The 19,584-nt window shown below is 42.8% G+C and overlaps 1 protein-coding gene across 8 annotated transcripts in view; it reads left to right on the top strand.

Annotated features, from left to right (window-relative positions):
- LOC121287754 (rho GTPase-activating protein 17-like) overlaps nt 1-19,584 on the top strand; it is a 289,690-nt gene that overhangs the window by 265,329 nt on the left and 4,777 nt on the right. For 6 of the 8 annotated variants that reach the window (XM_041205656.1, XM_041205654.1, XM_041205661.1 and 3 more), the window contains 2 exons: nt 9,754-9,923; nt 15,283-15,930. In XM_041205656.1, the coding sequence (XP_041061590.1) occupies nt 9,754-9,923; nt 15,283-15,930 (818 nt within the window). Of the gene's footprint in view, nt 1-9,753; nt 9,924-15,282; nt 15,931-17,589; nt 17,615-19,584 lie in introns of all 8 variants that reach the window. The other 2 variants (XM_041205657.1, XM_041205655.1) reach the window with 1 other exon arrangement.

The raw sequence follows: 19,584 nt of genomic DNA, 5'->3' as shown, positions 1-19,584 counted from the left end.
AAGCAGAAAGGCAGAAGAGAGAAAGAAGACCGGAAAGGGAATTGGGAATGGAGAAGTTAGCAGAGGAGGAAAGAGAAAAGGAGCGAAAGAGAGCACCAGCTTAAATGGCTGGCATTTAAAATAGAGGTACTAGAAGATAGGGAAGGACTTATTTCCCGACTAGAACTCAGTAGGGAGATGTTTAAATTTGTGCAGGATCTTCCAAAGTTTGAGGACAGGGATGTAGAGGTGTGCTTTATTTCACTTGAGAAGCTAGCAAAGCAAATGAAATGGCCACAAGAAACCTGGACATTGCTTTTACAGTCTAGGTTGATAGGTAGAGTTTAAGAGGTATATGCATCACTTTCAGAAGAAGTATCTGGGGAATATGCAGTAAAAAAGGCTATTCTGAGTGCATATGAGTTGGTTCTTGAGGCATACAGGTAGAATGTGGCATTTAAGAATGTAAGGAAACAGCCTGGACAGACTTATATTGAATTTGAGAGAGTAAAACAAAGTAATTTGACCTTTGGATACAGATATTAAAAGTAGAGACAGTATATGCAGCTCTTAGTGATGTAATTCTTTTGGAAGAATTTAAAGATTCACTTCCTCCTGTAGTTAGAACCCATGGAGAAGAACAGACGGTTAAAACAGCTAGGCAAGCAGCAGAGATAGCTGATGATTATGACCTAGCCCATAGATCAGAACCTTTTTGCTTCATCCTTTTAAATCTGAGGATAGAAAATGGGGAAGTGAAAGGAAGGCAGGTAGTCAGGGAAGAGCAGGAACAGCTAGGTATTCTTGGAATTTCTCCTCAGACCAGAAAGGAAGCTGCTGAGGGTGGAAGTGACACCTGAAGAAGACTCAAATGTTTTCCATTTATAAGGTTGGGCACACAAAGTCAATGTATTGGAGGTAATAAGGAAAACCTATTGCAGTAATTGGAACTCAGAAATGTTCTGGAAACAAGAGCACTGTGTGTTTGGAGATCCAGAGGCAGGGAAAAACCAGTGGTTTGTGTAGAGGTGGAGCAGGAAGAATCAGTGGTAGGTAGAGAAGTGGGAATGTATTCACAACTTCCCCAAGGGAGATCTGAAGGGCAGGTTGCAGAAATGTTTAAAGATTTTATATACCTGAAGGGAATGTCAATCCGTGAGTACAGGATGGAGCAGCTAAGATATCAAAATTTTAAGGGACATGGGGGCTAGCCAGTCCTTAATGTTATGGGATAGTGCTATTTGTTTTCCAGAGCAGGTATTGCAGGAAAGAGTATTAATAAGTGGAACTCATGGAGCTACTAAGCATATTCCATGGTGTAAGGTAAATTTAAAAAGTATGTTGAAAACAGGCAAGGTGGTTGTTGGGGTAGTGGAAAAATTGCCTATTGCAGGGGTTCAATTTATCCCAGGTCATAGATGTTGATGATGCCTACTGTAGTTCGAGCAGCCTTTGCAGATGCAATTGACAGAAATGTTGCAGAAAGAGCATCCTGAATTGTTTCCGGATTGTGTAGTAATGAGATCACAAACTCAGGCTGGAACAGGATGAGGGAGAATCTAAAAGACAGGAAAGCTGCTGAAACCCAGTTAGTTGGATCTGTATTTGAAAAGATTGTTCAGTAACAGAAGGTGGGAGAGAGTGAGGCTGAAGGTGAGGTGAGAGAGACTACCCTTAACATCAAGGCTGCATTTGACTGAGTGTGGCATCAAGGAGTACTAGCAAAACTGGAGTCAATGGGAATCAGGGAAAACTCTCGGCTGGTTGGAGTCATACCTAGCACAAAGGAAGATGGCTGTGTTTGTTGGAGGTCAGTCATCTCAACTTCAGGACATCACCTCAGGAGTTCCTCAGAGTAGTGTCCTCAGCCCAACCATCTTCAGCTGCTTCATCAATGATCTTCCTTCCATCATAAGGTCAGAAGTGGGGATGTTCGCTGATGATTGCACAATGTTCAACACCATTTGTGACTCCTCAGATGCTGAAGCAGTCCATTTCCAAATGCAGCAAGACCTGGACAAAGTCCAGGCTTGGGCTGACAAGTGGCAGGTAACATTCGTGTCACACAAGTGCTTGGCAATGACCATCTCCAACAAGAGAGAATCCAACTATCGCCCCTTGATATTCAATGGCATTACCATCATTGAATCTCCCACTATCAACATCCTTGAGGTTACCATTGACCAGAAACTGAACTGGACTAGCCATATAAATACTGTGGCTACAAGAGCAGGTCAGAGGCTAGAAACCGTGCGACGCGTAACCCACCTCCTGACTCCCCAAAGTCTGTCCACCACCTACAAGGCACAACTCAGGAACGTGATGGAACATTCCCCATTTGCCTGGATGAGTGCAGCTCCCTCAAAACTCAAGAAGCTTGACACCGTCCAGAACAAAGTAGCCTGCTTGATTGGCGCCACACCTACAAACATTCACTCCCTCCACCACCGATGCACAGTAGCAGCAGTGTGTACCATCTACAAGATGCACTGCAGGAATTCACCAAGGCTCCTTCAACAGCACCTTCCAAACCCACGACCACTACCATCTAGAAGGACTAGGGCGCAGATAGATAGGAACACCACCACCCAGAAGTTCCTCTCCGATTTACTCACCATCCTGACTTCCGTTCCTTCCCTGTCACTGGGTCAAAATCCTGCAACTCCCTTCCTAACAGCACTGTGGGTGTACCTACAGCAAATTAATTGTAACGGTTCAATGAGGCAGCTCAACACTACCTTCTGAAGGGCAATTAGGGATGGGCAATAAATGCTGGCCTAGCCAGCGAAGCCTACATCCCCTGAATGAATTTTTTAAAAAGGGTTTAGTTCAGTGAAATTAGTGGAGTTACAGCAGAAGAATCCATGAATAGAACAAAGAACAAAGAAAAGTTCAGCACAGGAACAGGCCCTTCGGCCCTCCAAGCCTGCGCCGATCATATTGCCCATCAACTAAAACGTTTTGCACTTCTGGGGTCCGTATCCCTCTATTCCCATCCTATTCGTGTATTTGTCAAGCTGCCTCTTAAACACTATCGTACCTGCTTCCACCACCTCCTCTGACAGCGAATTCCAGACACTCATTACCCTCTGCGTAAAAAAACTTGCCCCACACATCACCTTTATAGTTTTCTCCTCTCACCTTAAATCTATGTCCCCTAGTAATTGACTCTTCCACCCTGGGAAAAAACTTCTGACTATCTACTCTGTCCATGCCACTCATAATTTTGTAGACTTCTATCAAGTTGCCCCTCAATCTCCGTCGCTCTAGTGAGAACAATCCGAGTTTCTCCAATCTCTCCTCATAGCTAATAACCTCCAGACCGGGAAGCATCCTGCTAAACCTCCTCTGCACCCTCTCCAATGCCTCCATATCCTTCTGGTAACGTGGTGACCAGAATTGCACGCAATATTCCAAGTATGGCCTAACCAAGGTTCTATACAGCTGCAGCATGAATAAAGCAGTTATACCAGACAGCTTATTCAGAAACAGGCAGAATGCATTCCAGAGCATTATGACCTTAAAAATACGTGTTAATGAGGAAATGGAGACCATCTCATGTTCCGGCAGATGAAAAGCGGGTGCTAGTATATCAAATAATAGCATCTGGATACAGAAATAAAATATTAAGAATGGCTCATAAAATTCCAATAGCTGGACATTTAGGAATTAGGAAACTCAAGCTAACATATAAAAACATTTTTATTGAACTCGGCTGCATAAAATTGTGGTCAAATTCTGCAAAACATGTCATGCATATCAAGTGATAGGAAACCTCAAGCAGTGATTAAACCTGCGCCTTTAATTCCGATTCCAGCATTTTAGGAACCTTTACCAGGGTCCAGATTGATTGTGTAGGCCCCCCTCCCTTAGCCCAAAAGTGGAAATCAGCACTTGCTGACAATTATGGATGTGTCCACAAGATTTCCAGAAGTGATACCTTTACGAAATTAGAGTAAAGAGGATTGACCAAATTCTTTACAAGATATGTGTTACCAAAAGAAACACAGTTAGATTAGGATTTGAATTTCATGTCACATCTGTTTAAGGGAGTAATGAACAGCTTGGGAATAAAGCATCTTAAATCCTCAGCTTATCACCCCAAATCACAAGGTGTTTTAGAGAGATGGCATCAAACTTAAAAAAACTATGATGAGAGCATATAGTCAAGACTTATCCACAGGACTGGGGTCAAGGGATTCCATTCTTGTTATTTGCTATTAATGATGCCCCTAACGAATCGACAAGGTTTAGTCCTTTTGAATTCGTCTATGGTTATGAAGTAAGGGGACCATTTAAGTTGATTCTGGAGAAACTAGTGGGTCAAAGTTCAGAAACTACTGTCCTGGACTATATGACAAAATTTAAAGAAATATTAAGCAGAGCATGTGAATCAGCTAAAGAACATTTAAAGATTTCTCAGAAATTGATGAAAATGAGTGCAGATAAGAGGACAGAAACTCCTCATTTTGTTAGTCTTGATGCCAGTGTCAGGTGAACCTTTAAAGGCAATCTTTAATGGGTCTTACTGAATTGAGAAGAGACAGAGTGAAGTAAATTATTTAATAAATACCCCAGAAAGAAAAAAAACCAGAGGATATGTCATGTAAATATGCTTAAAAAGTACTTTGATAGGGAAGAAAACTAGAAGGAGGTGGTAATAGTGGTAGATAAGGAAAAGGTGGTAGAAATGAAGGATTCTGAAATTGACTTTCCTCTAATTAAATTGGACACTGAGGGAGTGCTTAAAAATTTAAATGTAATATTGAGTTACCTTCCAGACAAATGTCAGTGATTTGGAAAAGCTATTGCAGTCACACAAAGCCACTTATAGGAATAAGCTGGGGAAAACAAATTTGGCTATACATAATGTAGATATGGCCAATTCAATTTCAATAAGGCAACATCTTTATAGATTAAATCAAGTAAAATTAGCTCAAGTGCAAAAAGAAATTGAATTCATGCTTCAAAATGATATCCTAGAGCCTAGTTGCAGTAATTGGAGTTCACCTATTGTGATGATGCTGAAACTGATGGAACGCAAAGACTCTGTGTGGATTATGGAAAAGCGAATGCAGTGACAAAAGCAGATTCATATCCTATTCCACAGTTGGAAGATTGTATTGAGAAAGTGAGACATTCAAAGTTTATCACAAAGTTTGACTTGCTGCAAGGATATTGGCAAGTACTGTTAGCGGAAAGAGTGAAAGAGATATCAGCTTTTGTAATGCCAGATGGACTAGATCAGTTTAAAGTTATGCCATTTGGTATGAAGAATGCATCAGCAACATTTCAAAGACTGACAAATAAAGTAATTGCAGGACTGATCAATTGCTGTTTATATTAATGACTTGGTAGTTTTCAATCAAACGTGTGAGAGGAGCATTTACAATATCTGAAAGAACTGTTTGATTGGTTGCAGGAAGCTAATTTGGCTTAGAGTGAATTTGCAAAAGCACAGGTTACATATTTGGGTCACACCATTGGACATGGTCAGGTGGCCCCACGAGATGTTAAAGGCTATTGTGAATTTCCCAGCGCCTACGATGATACGGGAAGTTTTGAGATTTCTAGGCATGAGTAGATTTTATTGGAAGTTATCAATTTTTAGCAGTGCGGTTACTCCATGGACCGAGCTACTAAAAAAGAACAAGAAATTTCAATGGACACTGGAGTGTCAGAATGTATTTGACAGTTCAAAAATTGTTTTTGGGATCACTTAGCTCTGTCTATCACATGCAAGTAGTCATGTGTTGTAGCTTCAGCAAGTTGATACCTCATTTTTAGATATCCTGGTGCTGCTCCTCGCATGCCCTCCTGCATTCTTCATTGAACCAGGGTTGATCACCCGGTTTGATGGTACTGGTAGAGTGGGGGATATGCCAGGCCATGAGTTTGCAGATTGTGGTTGTATACAAATCTGCTGCTGAAGGCCCACAGCACCTCATAGATGGCCAGTTTTGAGCTGCTAGATCTGATCAAAATCTATCCCAGTCAGCAGGGTGGTAATCGGACACAACATGATGGAGGGTATCCTCAATGTGAAGACTTCACCTCCGCAAGCAAATTGCAGTGGTCACTCCCACCAATACTGTCATGGACAGATGCATCTGCGACAGGTAGACTGATGAGAGCAAAGTCAAGTAAGTTCTTCTCTCTTATTGGTTCCCTCACCACCTGCCGAAGACCCAGTTGAACAGCTATGTCCTTTAGGACCCGGCCAGCTTGGTTAGTAGTAATGCTTGGTGATGGACATTGAAGCCCCCCACCCAGGGTATATTCTGTCCCCTAGCCACCCTCAGTGCTTTCTCCAAATGGTGTTCAACAAGGAAGAGTACAGATTCATCAGCTGAGGGGGGATGATAGATTGTAATCATCAGATGGTTTCCTTGCCCATATTTGACCTGATACCAGGGAACTCCTTCCCGACTGTGTACTGCTGTGCTGCCGTCTCTGGTGGGATGGTGGTGTCTGGTATGATTCTCACGGAATCATACCTTACAGACAATGTCAGGCTGTTGCTTGATTAGTGGGACAGCTCTCCCAATTTTGGCACAAGCCCCCAGATGTTCTCAAGGAGGACTTTGCAGGATTGACAGGGCTGGGTTTTTTATTTTTGGACAGTCATGGTGAGGTGAGACTCCAGTCCAGGGGGATGCTCAGGTATTTTGGGGTGGGATCATGGGTAGTTGCCTTCCACAGAAGGAAACATTGAGTTCCTATCTGACAGCATTGTTGTTGAGACCAAACACAGACACAATTGTCTTCTTGGGGTGGAGGCACCAAGCCCAGAAGTAGTATTCCAGTAGTCCAGGTCATTTGTGAGCATCCTACTTCCTCAAATGTGGATGCCTGTCAACAGTGCTATGACATTGGCATATACGAAATTCCAGGATTTCATGTAGGGCATCTCTCACACACACTGAGCCCTGTGACAGACCATTTGTGAATGTCTGTGTTCAGCTGTTCTTACCAAAGAAGTGGAACTTACAGTTGCTCATTAGGCTGTTGATAAGTCTAAGAACTTTGCAGCATTGAATGATAGTTGAAAGCTTCAATAGCAGCTCTTCACACCAGACAGTGTTATGTGTTAATGACAAGCCTATGAAGGCAGCTCCAGTCTTACTGCTTCTGGAGCCTCAACACAATGTTGGTAGTGCAATATTTGACCTTGTCAGAGCAGTTTCTTCCTTCTCTAAAGCCTGAATGCTTATTTGAGGGTGGGGCTTCTAAAACCAGTTTTATCTAGTAAAGGGTGAACGTTTGACCATTGTGTAGAGCGCAGGATATTGTGACAGTAATTTTTCTGGGCTTTGGCTGGTTTTTCTGGATTTAGGATGATAACACGTTTGGAATAGCAGCAGACTAAATATCAATATTTCCATTAGTTATGCGGTATGGAATGTCCTTTTAACAACTAGAAGCTGTCGTTGTCCCAAGTTTACTTGGTTGCATTTCTGTGGAAGGTTACGCTAAGTGCAGAAGTCATTGGACCAAAAGAACTAGAACTTGATATTTGTAATCATGTATTAGTGGGCCCAAAATAAGTGTCCCTGCTCCACTAACCCTGCCACTGTCTCAAGCCCCTGACACAGTCAGATCTTGGAGCCAAATCATATGCATAATGGCAGCACCAACAGTGTTAACATATAGGCAACTGCTTGGAAGTGCGGAGTAAACTGCAGTACTAAACAGGTGACGTGCAGGCATGCCTGATAAGCCTGGCTGAAAATGCAGAGCATGTAAGTAGGCCAATTATGCTGGGACCAGAAGAATCCCTGAATTGGTGTGTTTCAGCCATGAACCTAGTTTAGAGCATTTCTGTGGGCCCCACTTCTGCCCCTCCAACGCAGTGTCTTCCTGACAACAGATGGTGTCGTCTGCTGGACCCATCTGGCTGATCTTTTCATTTAATGCATCAAGGAGAGGCAGGGGGAGCAACTATAGCATTCCCCAAATGGAATCCTTGTGGCTATTTCTTTGAGAAAGTAATTTGGCCTAATCAGATGCCACACCCATTTCCTGACCTTTCACACGTACAGCAGGCTGAGCCAATATCTTTTAAAGAAACATGAACATTCCAGATGATATTTAAATGGAATTTACAGATATTTGACCATTGTACAACTATGCCATGCTCATGCAAGAGTTCTAGCAACTGTGTTGAAGGCGTGTTTCAATTTAAATTTTTGCAATTTCCAGCACTAGGTAAAATAGGTGTGTTTTCTCTTGAATTACTGGTTGTGGAGATGTGAGTCATCCAACTACAGGAATTCTTTAGGTATCTTTAAACAGTTAAAGGGTTCACCTGAATGTGACAATACCAGCAATACTTAAAGAAATACACAAATGGTAGATTTCCTGTCTAAACTGATTTACATCTCTATCCCATCACATGAGCAAAGTTTCCTATGGCATGGATTGGCTTAAGAAGAGTTTACCCATTTAGTAAATGAGTGTTTCTATTTCTAATCAAGCTAAACTTTGTGGCTTTCCCTCAGCACTTCAGCTGTGTTCTGAGATTGGCAGTAGCCTTGTTTGTTGTTTCTCAGAGTTGTGCATCAACATGTTCTGCCTTGCTCTAGTTTCACTGCAAAGTATATTCTAATCCTCGGCACAAATTTACAGAAACTGGCTATACCAGTGTTACTGGTTAGACCAGCTATGTTTGCTTTGAAAGTTAAAGATGTGCTAAAGGGGTGGGGGGGCTAGTTGTTTTGTAGATTTCATGGAGGGGGTAGACTAGGGAGTGGCTTGTTTCAAAGAAGGTTGGAGCTGCCAACATTGGGGAATGATAAAGTGAAATCAGAGACAGATTACAGATATGATGAAAAAGTTGATTTTCTTTGAACGAGATTCATCACAATAGATTCTGAAACCAAATTGAATAAGATATGTCTGGGCTGACTTCTGTAACCTTTGTGAAAGGTGTAGTATATAAGTTTGGCTAGAAACTACTCTAAATGCCACTAAATTTCCACTAAAGTTACACTCAAAACAAAAAATCACTGACTATATTTTACCTTTTTTTTCCTTTTGGTCTGCTAGATTGGACTTCTGCAACTTAGTCAAACAGATGTTTACAACCCATTCCTCCCCTTCCTGCCCTCTTTTTCTTCTAGTCTTCTCACAATGTCTACCCCTGCATTGTAGCTGGCAAAGATCTTTAACATCTTTAATCAGACTCTAGCACATTAGTTACTGCATCACCATGTTAGTGATAGATTAGGGAAAATGATTTCAGGGATAAAAGCAAAATACTGCGAATGCTGGAAATCTAGAACAAAAACAAAAATACCTGGAAAAACTCAGCAGGTCTGACAGCATCTGCGGAGAAGGATACAGTTGACGTTTTGAGTCCATATGACCCTTCATCAGAACTAAGACATATAGAAAATTCAGGGAATTGCTTTTGTCTCACTCACGCCATCAGTTATAGCACTGCTGAACAGTACCTGATAGGATTTGATGAGGCAACTCTCCGAGTAGTTTAATTTTCTAGTTATTTTTGATACTAATTTGTCTTAATCTCTCTTTTTTCACTTTCACTGATGTTTAAAAGTGATTTTATTTAGTTTAAAAGTGATTTTATTTAGTTCAAACAGTTGTGGGATCCAGCAACTTCAAGTATTTCAGCACCTTGAATTAATTCTAGTGGATAATTAAAATAGACAAGTGTCTGAATCAAACAGCTTTGAATCTTTTGCGGAATGTTGTATTTTATAGAATTCACATTCTCTTCAGATCTCATATCAATAATCCTTTCTCCTTCAGCCTTTCAAAGTCCAAAGACGTTGCTAGCACTCCGCCGCCTGTGAGAAATGATGCTAGCACAGCCAGTGGAGGACAGAGCCCATCACAACCAACTGGAATAGGGCCTAATCAGCTTAATGTTGCTGCAGGACCAAGCACAACTGGTCCTAGTCCACATGTAATCAGAAGAGGTGAGTTTTCATTGCAGATGGCTAGCATCTAGAACTACGTCCAAGACCATCTCCTATGTTTGAGATCATGTAATGTGAATGATTTTTTTTCTTAAAAGTTTACAATTTCACCGCTGGGGAATGGCTCATTTGCCACAGCTTTGTTGAGATACTGAATGAGACAAAAAAAATAGAGGATGTACTAGTGAGGCTGGCAATAATTAAAATGCTATCTCAGTTGTTCCGCCGGAATGCCTCCTAGGTCCCCGAAAGAAATATAATCATAGAGTCATCGCTTCACAGGAGGTGGTAATTTGGCCCATTGAGTTTATGCCTGCACTTGGTAGTGTAATCCAGTCATTCCCCATTTCCTTGCGCCCCCCCCCACCACCACCGCTCTATCCCCATAGCCCTGGAAGTCATTCCTTCAAGTGATCATATAATTTCCAGAAGTAAGGATGAAACTATTGAAGGCATTGGCCACGATCCTCTTTGTTACTGGGGTAGTGCCAGAGGACTGGAAGATTGCAATATTACCCCCTGTTTAAAAATAAGGGACAATATTTAAACCTAGCAATTACTGGCCAGTCAGTTTAATATTGATGGTGGGGAGCTTTTAGAAAATCAACAGCCATTTGGACAATGTAATATATCTAGATTTGCTGGCAATACAAAGCGAAGTGGGAATATGAAAGTGCGGAAGGCTCAAAGAGACTGCAAAGAGATTCAGGCAATTTAAGTGAATCAACGATAAGATGGCAGATGGACTATAATGTGGGGAAGTGTGAGGTTATTCACTTTTGTAGTAAGAGTAGAAAAGCAGAATATTTTTAAAAAGGCCTGAAACCCTTTTAAATGTTTGTGTTCATAGGGACTTGGGTGTATAAGGAACACACAGCATGCAGGTACAGAAAGTAATTAGGAAGGTAAATGGTATGTTGGGCTTTATTGCTAGGAGATTGGAGTAGAACAATAAACTAGCCTTGCTACAAATGTACAAGTTTGTTAAGACCACATCTGAAGCAGTGTGTGCAGTTTTGGAAGTCTCATGTAAGGAAGGATATACTTGCCTGGAAGTGGTACAGCGAAGTTTACCTAGTGGGACGAGAAGGTTGTGTGAGAGGCTGCATAAATTGGGCCTATCTTCTCTAGAGTTTAGAAGAATGAGAGGTGATTTCATTGAAACATCTGAAGGGGATTGACAGGGTAGAGACTCAAAGGTTGTTTCCCCAAACTGGGGGATCTCGAACAAGGGGATACGGCCTCAGAATAAGGAGCTGAACATTTAGGACTGAAATAAGGAAAAATTTCTTCACTCAAAGGTTGTGAATCTTTGTAATTCTCTGTCCCCGAGGGCTGTGGATGCTCCATCGTTGAGTATATTAAAAGCTGAGATGGATAGATGTTTGGGGTGTCAGGGGATCGAGGGATATGCGGAGCGGGCAGGTAAGTGGAATTAAGGTAGATCATTAGTCTTGATCACGTTGAATGGGGAGCAGGCTCAAAGGGCCGTATGGTCTACTCCTGCTTCTGTTTCTCATGTTCTGATCTAATGTTGACTAATAAAAGAGGACCAGCATAGGTTGGTTAAAGGCAATAAAAACAGAAATATTTATCACATTAGGCAGCATCCATGGAAAATCAGTTAACAAGCTAAACCTGATGAGGCAGTCAGGGGCAAGGTGTGGAATTTTTGAAAATTGTGCATTGGGTTTATCTCTTTTACATGTTTCTGTTTCCATTTGATCTTGCTGGGAGTTGATGGGCGGTGGGAACCGGCAACTGGCTCCAAGGAGGCAGGCAGCCTATTAGATCAATTAAAGCCCCAGTTATTTGACAGCCCTAGAACCCGGTGCCAGCTTCCCAATGTCGGATGACCCCCTCCCTGTTGAGGCATATGCGGAGGCAGCCTGTTAATTGGGCACCTCCTGGAAGATTCCAATTGTTGGCGTACCTCTGACCCATACGGGTCAAGTCTTGGAAATTTTCCCAAAGAGCATAAAATTCTGCCCAACGTTTCAGATTGATGACACTTTGTCAGACTTAACTGTTACATCCCCAAGCAAGCAAGGAAAGGGGATAGAAGGGGGTAAATAACCAAAAGGAGGTCTATGATAGGATTGGAAGGCAGGAGAAATTAAGTGACAAAAGATACGTCGGTGCAAGGCAAGAGGAAATGATAGTGGGCCAAGTAAAGAAACAAAAGATGGGTCTAGAGGATGTGTAGATGTGAAAAGCAGAATTGTCGCCAACAGCTGCCATCCGACAACAAAAATTAGGGGCAGAGGTCGTGCTCCAAAATGGTTGAGCTCAAATGTTCACTCTGGAAGGATGTCAAATGCTTTGTTGAAAGATGAGATGCTGTTCCTTGAACTGCATTGGAGCAGTGTATAAGGCTAAAGACAGAAAGATCAGAGTAGGAGTTGGGTGAAGAAATAAAATGGCAGATGACTGAAAGCTCAGGATCACACATACTGAACAGAGGTGCTCTGCAAAGCAGTCGCACGTTTTACTTTTGCTCTCTTGGATGTAGAGTGTACTACATCAATGAGTGGTGAATGCGATACACTAAATTAAAAGTATAAGTAAATCGTTGTTTCATCTGGAAGGAGTGTTTGTGGCCTTGGATGATAAGGGAGGAGGTAAAAGGATGTGTTGCATCTCTGCTTGCGTAGAAAGATGCCATAGGAAGTGGTGGGTGTTGGGGCATATTGATTAGTCAACCATTGTGTTGTGGAGGGAATGGCCCTTTTGAAATGATGGAAGGGGAGAGAAAGATATGCTTGGTAGCGGCATCCCGATGGGAGGTGGCATTAATGACGGAGGAGGATCCGTTGACTTCAAAACTCATAGGGTGGGAGGTGGAGTCAAGGGCAACATAATAATGGTTCTGAGAAGTGGGGGTGGGGAAAGGGCTGAAAGCTGAGATGCAGAAAATGGAATGGACACATTCCAGATTTTCAGCATCCGTTGTATTCTATTCTTGTATTGGTTCAGGCAAAATTGTGCTTGACTAACTTGATTTCACTTTTTGATGAATTAACACTGAGGATGGTGAGGGAAGTGCAGCTGAGTATTCGATAAGGTACCACAGATTAGGCTTGTTAGCAAGTTTGAAGTTCATGGAGTAAAAGGGGCAGTAGCAGCATGGTTACAAAATTGGCTGAAGAATAAAATCTGGGGCTGGATTTAATGGAGGCAATGGGGGTCCAGCCGGTAGCAATCCCACATCACGTATTTCAGGGAAGGCCCACCTAATTAAGTGCCTCAGTCACTTAACTGGGCAGTGGCACATCTTCCACAGGATCAAGGAGCCCAGGGGGTGGATGTCTCATCTGCCGAGAGCTGCTGGCCTGTCGGAGACCAGTAGCTCTATTGAACAGTAGTGCAACTGGGTAGGTGGCGGCTGCTGCTGGTATTATACCCACCCGAGGCCTAGTAGATCACAGGCCACCGGTGAGTGATGGTGGGAGGGGAGTCAAGGTAGGGGGAAGGGTGGACAGGGGGGTCGGCAATATTGGCAGGAGGATGGCTGTCATTGGGCTCCCCTTCCCGATGCTGGGTTCCTTGATCAGACACTCGGTGTCTTTGAATGAGGGACCCCCACACAGGTTTGCTTGTTGTGCTCCCCGCACGGTGAGCCCCTGTCCGCTTCTGGGGTAATACCAGTGGGATGAGGTCCTTAAGTCTTAATTAGGGTGGAAGTGGAAAGGTGACCTCCCACCTGATTAAATTCCACCCCACATCGCCGCCATCAAACCCGCCACCGGGGAAGGCATTAAATTATATTCGGGGAGTTATGGTGTATGGCTGTTTTTTGGACTGGAGAAAAGTTTACAGTGGAGTTGCCCAGATTCAGTACTAGGACTACTTCTGTTTTTGGTGGACATTACTAACTTGGACTTGGGGGTAAGGGCATTATTTTAAAATTTGAAGTTGGCACGAAATTTGGAAGTGTAGTAAACAATGAGCAAGTTAGCAACAGATTTCAAAAGGGCACAGACAGCCTGTAGGAATGAGAGGTGTGTGGCAGATGAAATTCAATACAGAAAAGTGAGGGGATATATTTTAATAGGAAGTATAAAAAGAGACATTATGTTAAATGGTGCAATTTCAAAGGTAATGCAAGAAGAGAGAGACCAGGGGTGTCTGTGCACAAATCTTCTGGCTAACAAAGGAGTTAATGAAGTATATGGGATCCTGGGCTTTATGAATAGAAGCATGGAGTTGAAAGCCAGGGAGTTGTACTAAATTTAGATAAAACACTAGTTTTGACCCAGCTGGAGTATTATGTCCATTTCTGAGCAGCACACTTTAGGCAGTAGGTGAAGGCTTTGGTGAGGGTGGAGAGGAGGTTTACAAGAATAGTTCTGGGGATAAAAGATTACAGTTACATAGGCTATAGAAGCTGGAATTGTTCCTCTTAGAGCAGAGAAGGATAAGAGGAGATTTGATATAGGTTTTTAAAAACAAGGGTGCATAGAGTAAATAAAGGGGAACTTTCCACTTGCTGAGGGGATGCAAACCAGAGGGCACAGATTTAATGTGATAGCAAAAGAACCAGAGATACCATGAGCAATAACTTTGTTATGCTATGAGTAATTAGAATTTGGAATTCACTACTCAATAAGGTGGTGGATACAGATTCAATAGTGGCCTTCAGATGGAAATTGGATAAATACTTGGAAAGTGAAAAAATTGCAGGGCTATAGAGGAAGAAAATGGGGGGAACGGGGTTGGTGGTGGGATTGCTCATCAAAATTGCTGGCACAGACCAGTTGGGTTGAATAACTGCCTCCTGTGCTGTACTGTTCTATGATTAAGAAATCCCAGATCAAGTATTAGCACCTCCTTGGAATACTCTAAAACAATCCAAATGTCCTATGCCTCCTTCATAGCCCTGTAATTTCCTTTGTTTCAGTTGTTTACCTACTCTTCCTTTAAAAGATTCAATGGCCTCTACCTCATATACTCAACCGTTAAATTTCTCTGCTGCATTGGAAGAGGCCCTAACTTTTTTTCCCTTTTCTTTTTCTTCCTTTTTCTTTCTTTCAAAGTATCAGAAGGGTGCTCAAGTAGATCCATGTAAGACAGTCAAGGGATAAAAGTAAATCATGAATTTTATTTAAGTTAAATTGCAATATTGGGAAACCAACTTGTTAGTAAATGGTAAATTTAGGACTGATATCAGAAAATTTTTCGGCGTACATAGTAGTGAACTAATGGAATGGATGGTGGTGTGGATAACTTAGGAATCATTAAGGAAACAATTGGATGCTACAATTGTGGGGCTTCAGAGTTTTTCGGAGGAGATGAAGTTAGCTTGTGATCTTGTGTCTTCAATGTTTAAACTAACTGAAATTATTTTTTTCCTTTTAAGCAACAAAAAAGCCTGCTCCTGCTCCTCCAAAACCTTCAAATCCACCTCCTGGGCAACCTGTGGGTCATGGAACAAACCAGCCTGCTAACCAAGTTTCTTCGCATTCACCAAAGCAGCCTAACCAAGCTGCCAGTCCATCTTTGGGTCAGCCTGGAAGCCAGAGTCCTGTTCAATCCCCTGGCCAGTCATTTTCTCAACCTACAATCCAGCCACGCAGGCATTCTAGTAATCAAATGGTTATTCATGCCCCCAGTCACCCCCCACCTCAACCTCCACCACAGCCTATCAATCCATATCCGTGTAAAGCACCTTGTGAGCAATCGATGGATCAGTCGTCCAATAGCCCACCTGGCACACCAACTCCCCCCAATACCCCTCCATTAGGGGCACATAATGTGAGCTTCCACCTAACTCAGCACTCCACATATGCTCAAGGCCCCCCTGCAAATCAGGACCTGCAGTCCCAACATTCGCTTCCCCCACAGTTTGCTACTTTGCCAAGAGCACGACCAGTACCAAAACCAAGAAGTCGACCCAATGTTCCACCACCTCCCCAGCCACCTGTAACAGCTGCTGCAACAAACTGTTCCGCTCCTGCAGAGCATGCATCGTCCAATGTGGCAGCTACGGCTTCAAAAATAGTTACTGGTGAGTATTTTCAAATAACTAGCAGGTTATTTGTCTTCTATGTGTACAAACAGGAAATAGAAATTTAAGCTCATAGTCATTTTGAAGGTTTAATGTTCTAAATGGAAAAGTTATTAGGTCAGTTAACAACAGAGGTTCTAGAAGGACCTTTAAACCTTCCTTTTTGACAAAACAGATGACATTTAGTGGGAGAAGAAGACACCAAAGCAAAATGCTTTTAAGGAAACATTTCAAGACACGGGCATGTTGCAAGGTAGAAAGGTTTTTGGGGAAAATTCCTGTGGAATAGGATGGTGATAAATGATTGATCAGACTCCAATGGTTCCAGTGAATGAGAAGGAAGTACTAGGGAATGCGCTTTAAGAGAAGGTGAGGTGTGTGTGAGATGTGTACTAGTGGGAGTCACACCTAGCACAAAGGAAGATGGTTGTAGTTGTTGGAGGTCAGTCATCTCAGTCCCAGGACATCAGTGCAAAAGTTCCTCAGGCTAGTGTCCTCAGTCCAACCACCTTCAGCTGCTTCATCAATGACCTTCCTTCCCTCATCCACCATAAGGCCAGAAGTCAGGATTCTCGCTGATGATTGCACAATGTTCACCATTTGTGACACCTCAGATACTGAAACAGTCCGTGTCAATGTGCAGCGAGACCTGGGCAACATTCAAGCTAGGGCTGATAAGTGGCAAGTAAAATTCATGCCACACAAGTGCTAGGCAATAACCTTGTCCAACTAGAGAGAATTGAACCCATCTCCCCATGACATTCAATGGCATTGTCACTGCTGAATCCCCCACTATTAACATTCTGAGGGGGGGTACCATTGACCAGAAACTGAACTGAACTGTGGCTCCATGAGCAGGTCAGAGGCAGGGAATTCTGTGGCGAGTAACTCACCTCCTTTCTCCCCAAACCCTGTCCACCATCTACAAGGCACAAGTCAGGAGTGTGATGGAATAGTCTACACTAGCCTATATTAGTGCAGCTCCAATAACACTCAAGAAACTCTACACCATCCAGGGCAAAGCAGCTCGCTTGATTGGCACCCCATCCACCACCTTAAACATTCACTCCCTCCACCACCAATGCATAGTTGCAACTGTGTGTACCATCCACAAGATGCACTGCAGCAACTCACCAAGGCTCCTTTGACAGCACCTTCCGAATCCATGACCTCAACCACCTAGAAGGACGAGGGAAGCAATGCATGGAAATGCCATTACCTCTGAGTTCCCCTCCAAGCCACACATCATCCTGACTTGGAACTATATTCCTTCATTGTTGCTGTGTCAAAATCCTGGAACTCCCTCCCTAACAGCACTGTGACTGTACCTACACCACATGGACTGCAGTGGTTCAAGAAGGTGGCTCACTAACACTTTAAGGGCAATTAGGGATGGGCAACAAATGCTGGTTTAACCCAGCAATGCCCATATCCTGTGAAAGATTTAAAATTAACTTGTTCAAATAAGGGGCACTCCACCTAAAGAGGTTGTACAGATTCAAGTTTGCATTTTTATACTCTGGAAATTAAAACTAGAATTTAACTTTTTAAACATTAGAAATTATTCTCTCAAGAATATTCTTTCCCAAGTATGATTGAGTTGATTAAAACAGTGGATTAATTTGTCACTAATAATTTTACCTGCCAATGCCTTCACAGGTTTGGGAGGAGACTCTGCGTCGAGGTTGGTAGATTTCAAACCCTTTGCACTAGCAACTAGTCCTGCTGTTGCTCGCTGGGCAGTGCTTTGTCAAAGTTGTGTCTGATGTGCTTTTGATTCATGCTAAAATTAGCGCCTGGTTATTTTTTTTTTGCAGCATTTGTGTACAAAGTAATGTTCAACGCTTGGAGATTAAGCTCCCCAGCGTTCGTACTCTTTCTTCCCTTTAGAATAACTTCACATGAGACAAGGCTTGTTTTTGTGGCTCTTGACATGAATGACAATGTTTAGTGCTGACTTACTTTATAGCAGAACCCTTTCACTAAGCAACCCCATGGAGTAAGAGCATTGCCATTGTGTATAAGTGGAGTGAACTGTACATTGGGGAAAGCAGAGGAAAGTGAAATCATACAACCCTTCCCGAAAAAAAACAAAAGCCTATAACTAAAAAAAATCTTTTGTATTGTAGCCTAGAACTCTGGAGATGTCATATTTTGTTGTGTGAAAGTGACCATCGTGTAATGGAGAGCCCACTAGAATATGAAATCAGTGTCATAACAGAGCCTTATGATAGAGTTGGATTTATAGTGCAGTGTCATCGTAACAGTGTCACAGAAGTCTTATTTTCCCATCTCCTTTCTTTCCCTCATATGCCTACCCCACACCAAACTATACACTGCTGATCAGCTCTGTACAAGAATAGGTTATGGTTTAATAGAGCCAGACTGAGAGTCCCAACTTCACTCTCGGGCAAGTTTACATATTGTCTGTCTCAACTAGGTGGCAGCGCAAGATTCAAACGGCTTTCCTACGGAATGCAGTACTGTGAATCCTGTTAAAAATTTGCATTTGTACATGAGGCTGGGTTCAACATTATAACGCCACAGATGAAGAATAGCTACATGGGCAAACTAGCAGTGTCAATACTAATGAATTAGAGCAAAGCTCAGAACTTTGAAGACAAGCCCACAGTTTGCATTTATATAAAAACAGAAAATCTCAGCAGATCTGGCAGCATAGTGTGGAGAGAGAAATAGAGTTAACCTTTCATATGGCTCCTCTTCAGAGCTCTGAGGTGAGGTGAAAGTGACTGCTTGACATCAAGGCAGCATTTGACCGAGTGTGGCATCAAGGAGCCTTAGCAAAACTGGAGTCGATAGAAATCAGGTGAAAACTCTGCTGGTTGGAGTCATACCTAGCACAAAGGAAGATGGTTGTGGTTGTTGGAGTTCAATCATCTCAGTCCTAGGACATCACTGCAGGAGTTCCTCAGGGTAGTGTCCTAGGCCCATCCACCTTCAGCTGCTTCATCAATGACCTTCCTTCCATCATAAGTTAGAAGTGGGTCTGTTTGCTGATAATTGCATAATGCTTAGCATCATTCACAACTCCTCAGATACTGAAGCAGTCCATATCCTATTGCAGCAAGACCTGGACGATATCCAGGCTTGGGCTGACAAATGGCAAGTAACATTCACACCACACAAATGCCTGGCAATGACTATCTACAACAAGAGAGAATTTAACCCTCGCCCTTGACATTCAATGGTATTGCCATCACCGAATCCCCCACTATCAACATCCTGGGGGTTACCATTGACTAGAAACTGAACTGAACTAGCCATATAAATACTGTGGCTACAAGAGCAGGTCAAAGGCTAGGCATCCAATGGTGAGTAACTCACCTCCTGACTCCCCAAAACTTGTCCGCCATCTACAAGGCACAAGTCAGACATGTGACGGAATACTCTCCACTTACCTGGGTGAGTGAACCTCCAACGCTCAAGAAGCTTGACACCATTCAGGACAAAGTCCGCTTGATTGGCACCCCATCCACAAGCTTCCAGCCCCTCCACCACCGATGCGCAATGGCAGCAGTTTGTGCCATCTGCAAGATGCACTGCAGGAACTTACCAAGGATCCTTATGCAGCACGTTCCAAACCCACGACCACCAGCATCTAGAAGGACAAGGGCAGCAGATGCATTGGGAACA

This window comes from Carcharodon carcharias, chromosome 15 (assembly GCF_017639515.1).
Source record: "Carcharodon carcharias isolate sCarCar2 chromosome 15, sCarCar2.pri, whole genome shotgun sequence".
NCBI lineage: Eukaryota > Metazoa > Chordata > Chondrichthyes > Lamniformes > Lamnidae > Carcharodon > Carcharodon carcharias.
Note: the sequence above shows the minus strand (reverse complement) of the source record. Positions and strands in the feature narration are given on the sequence as shown.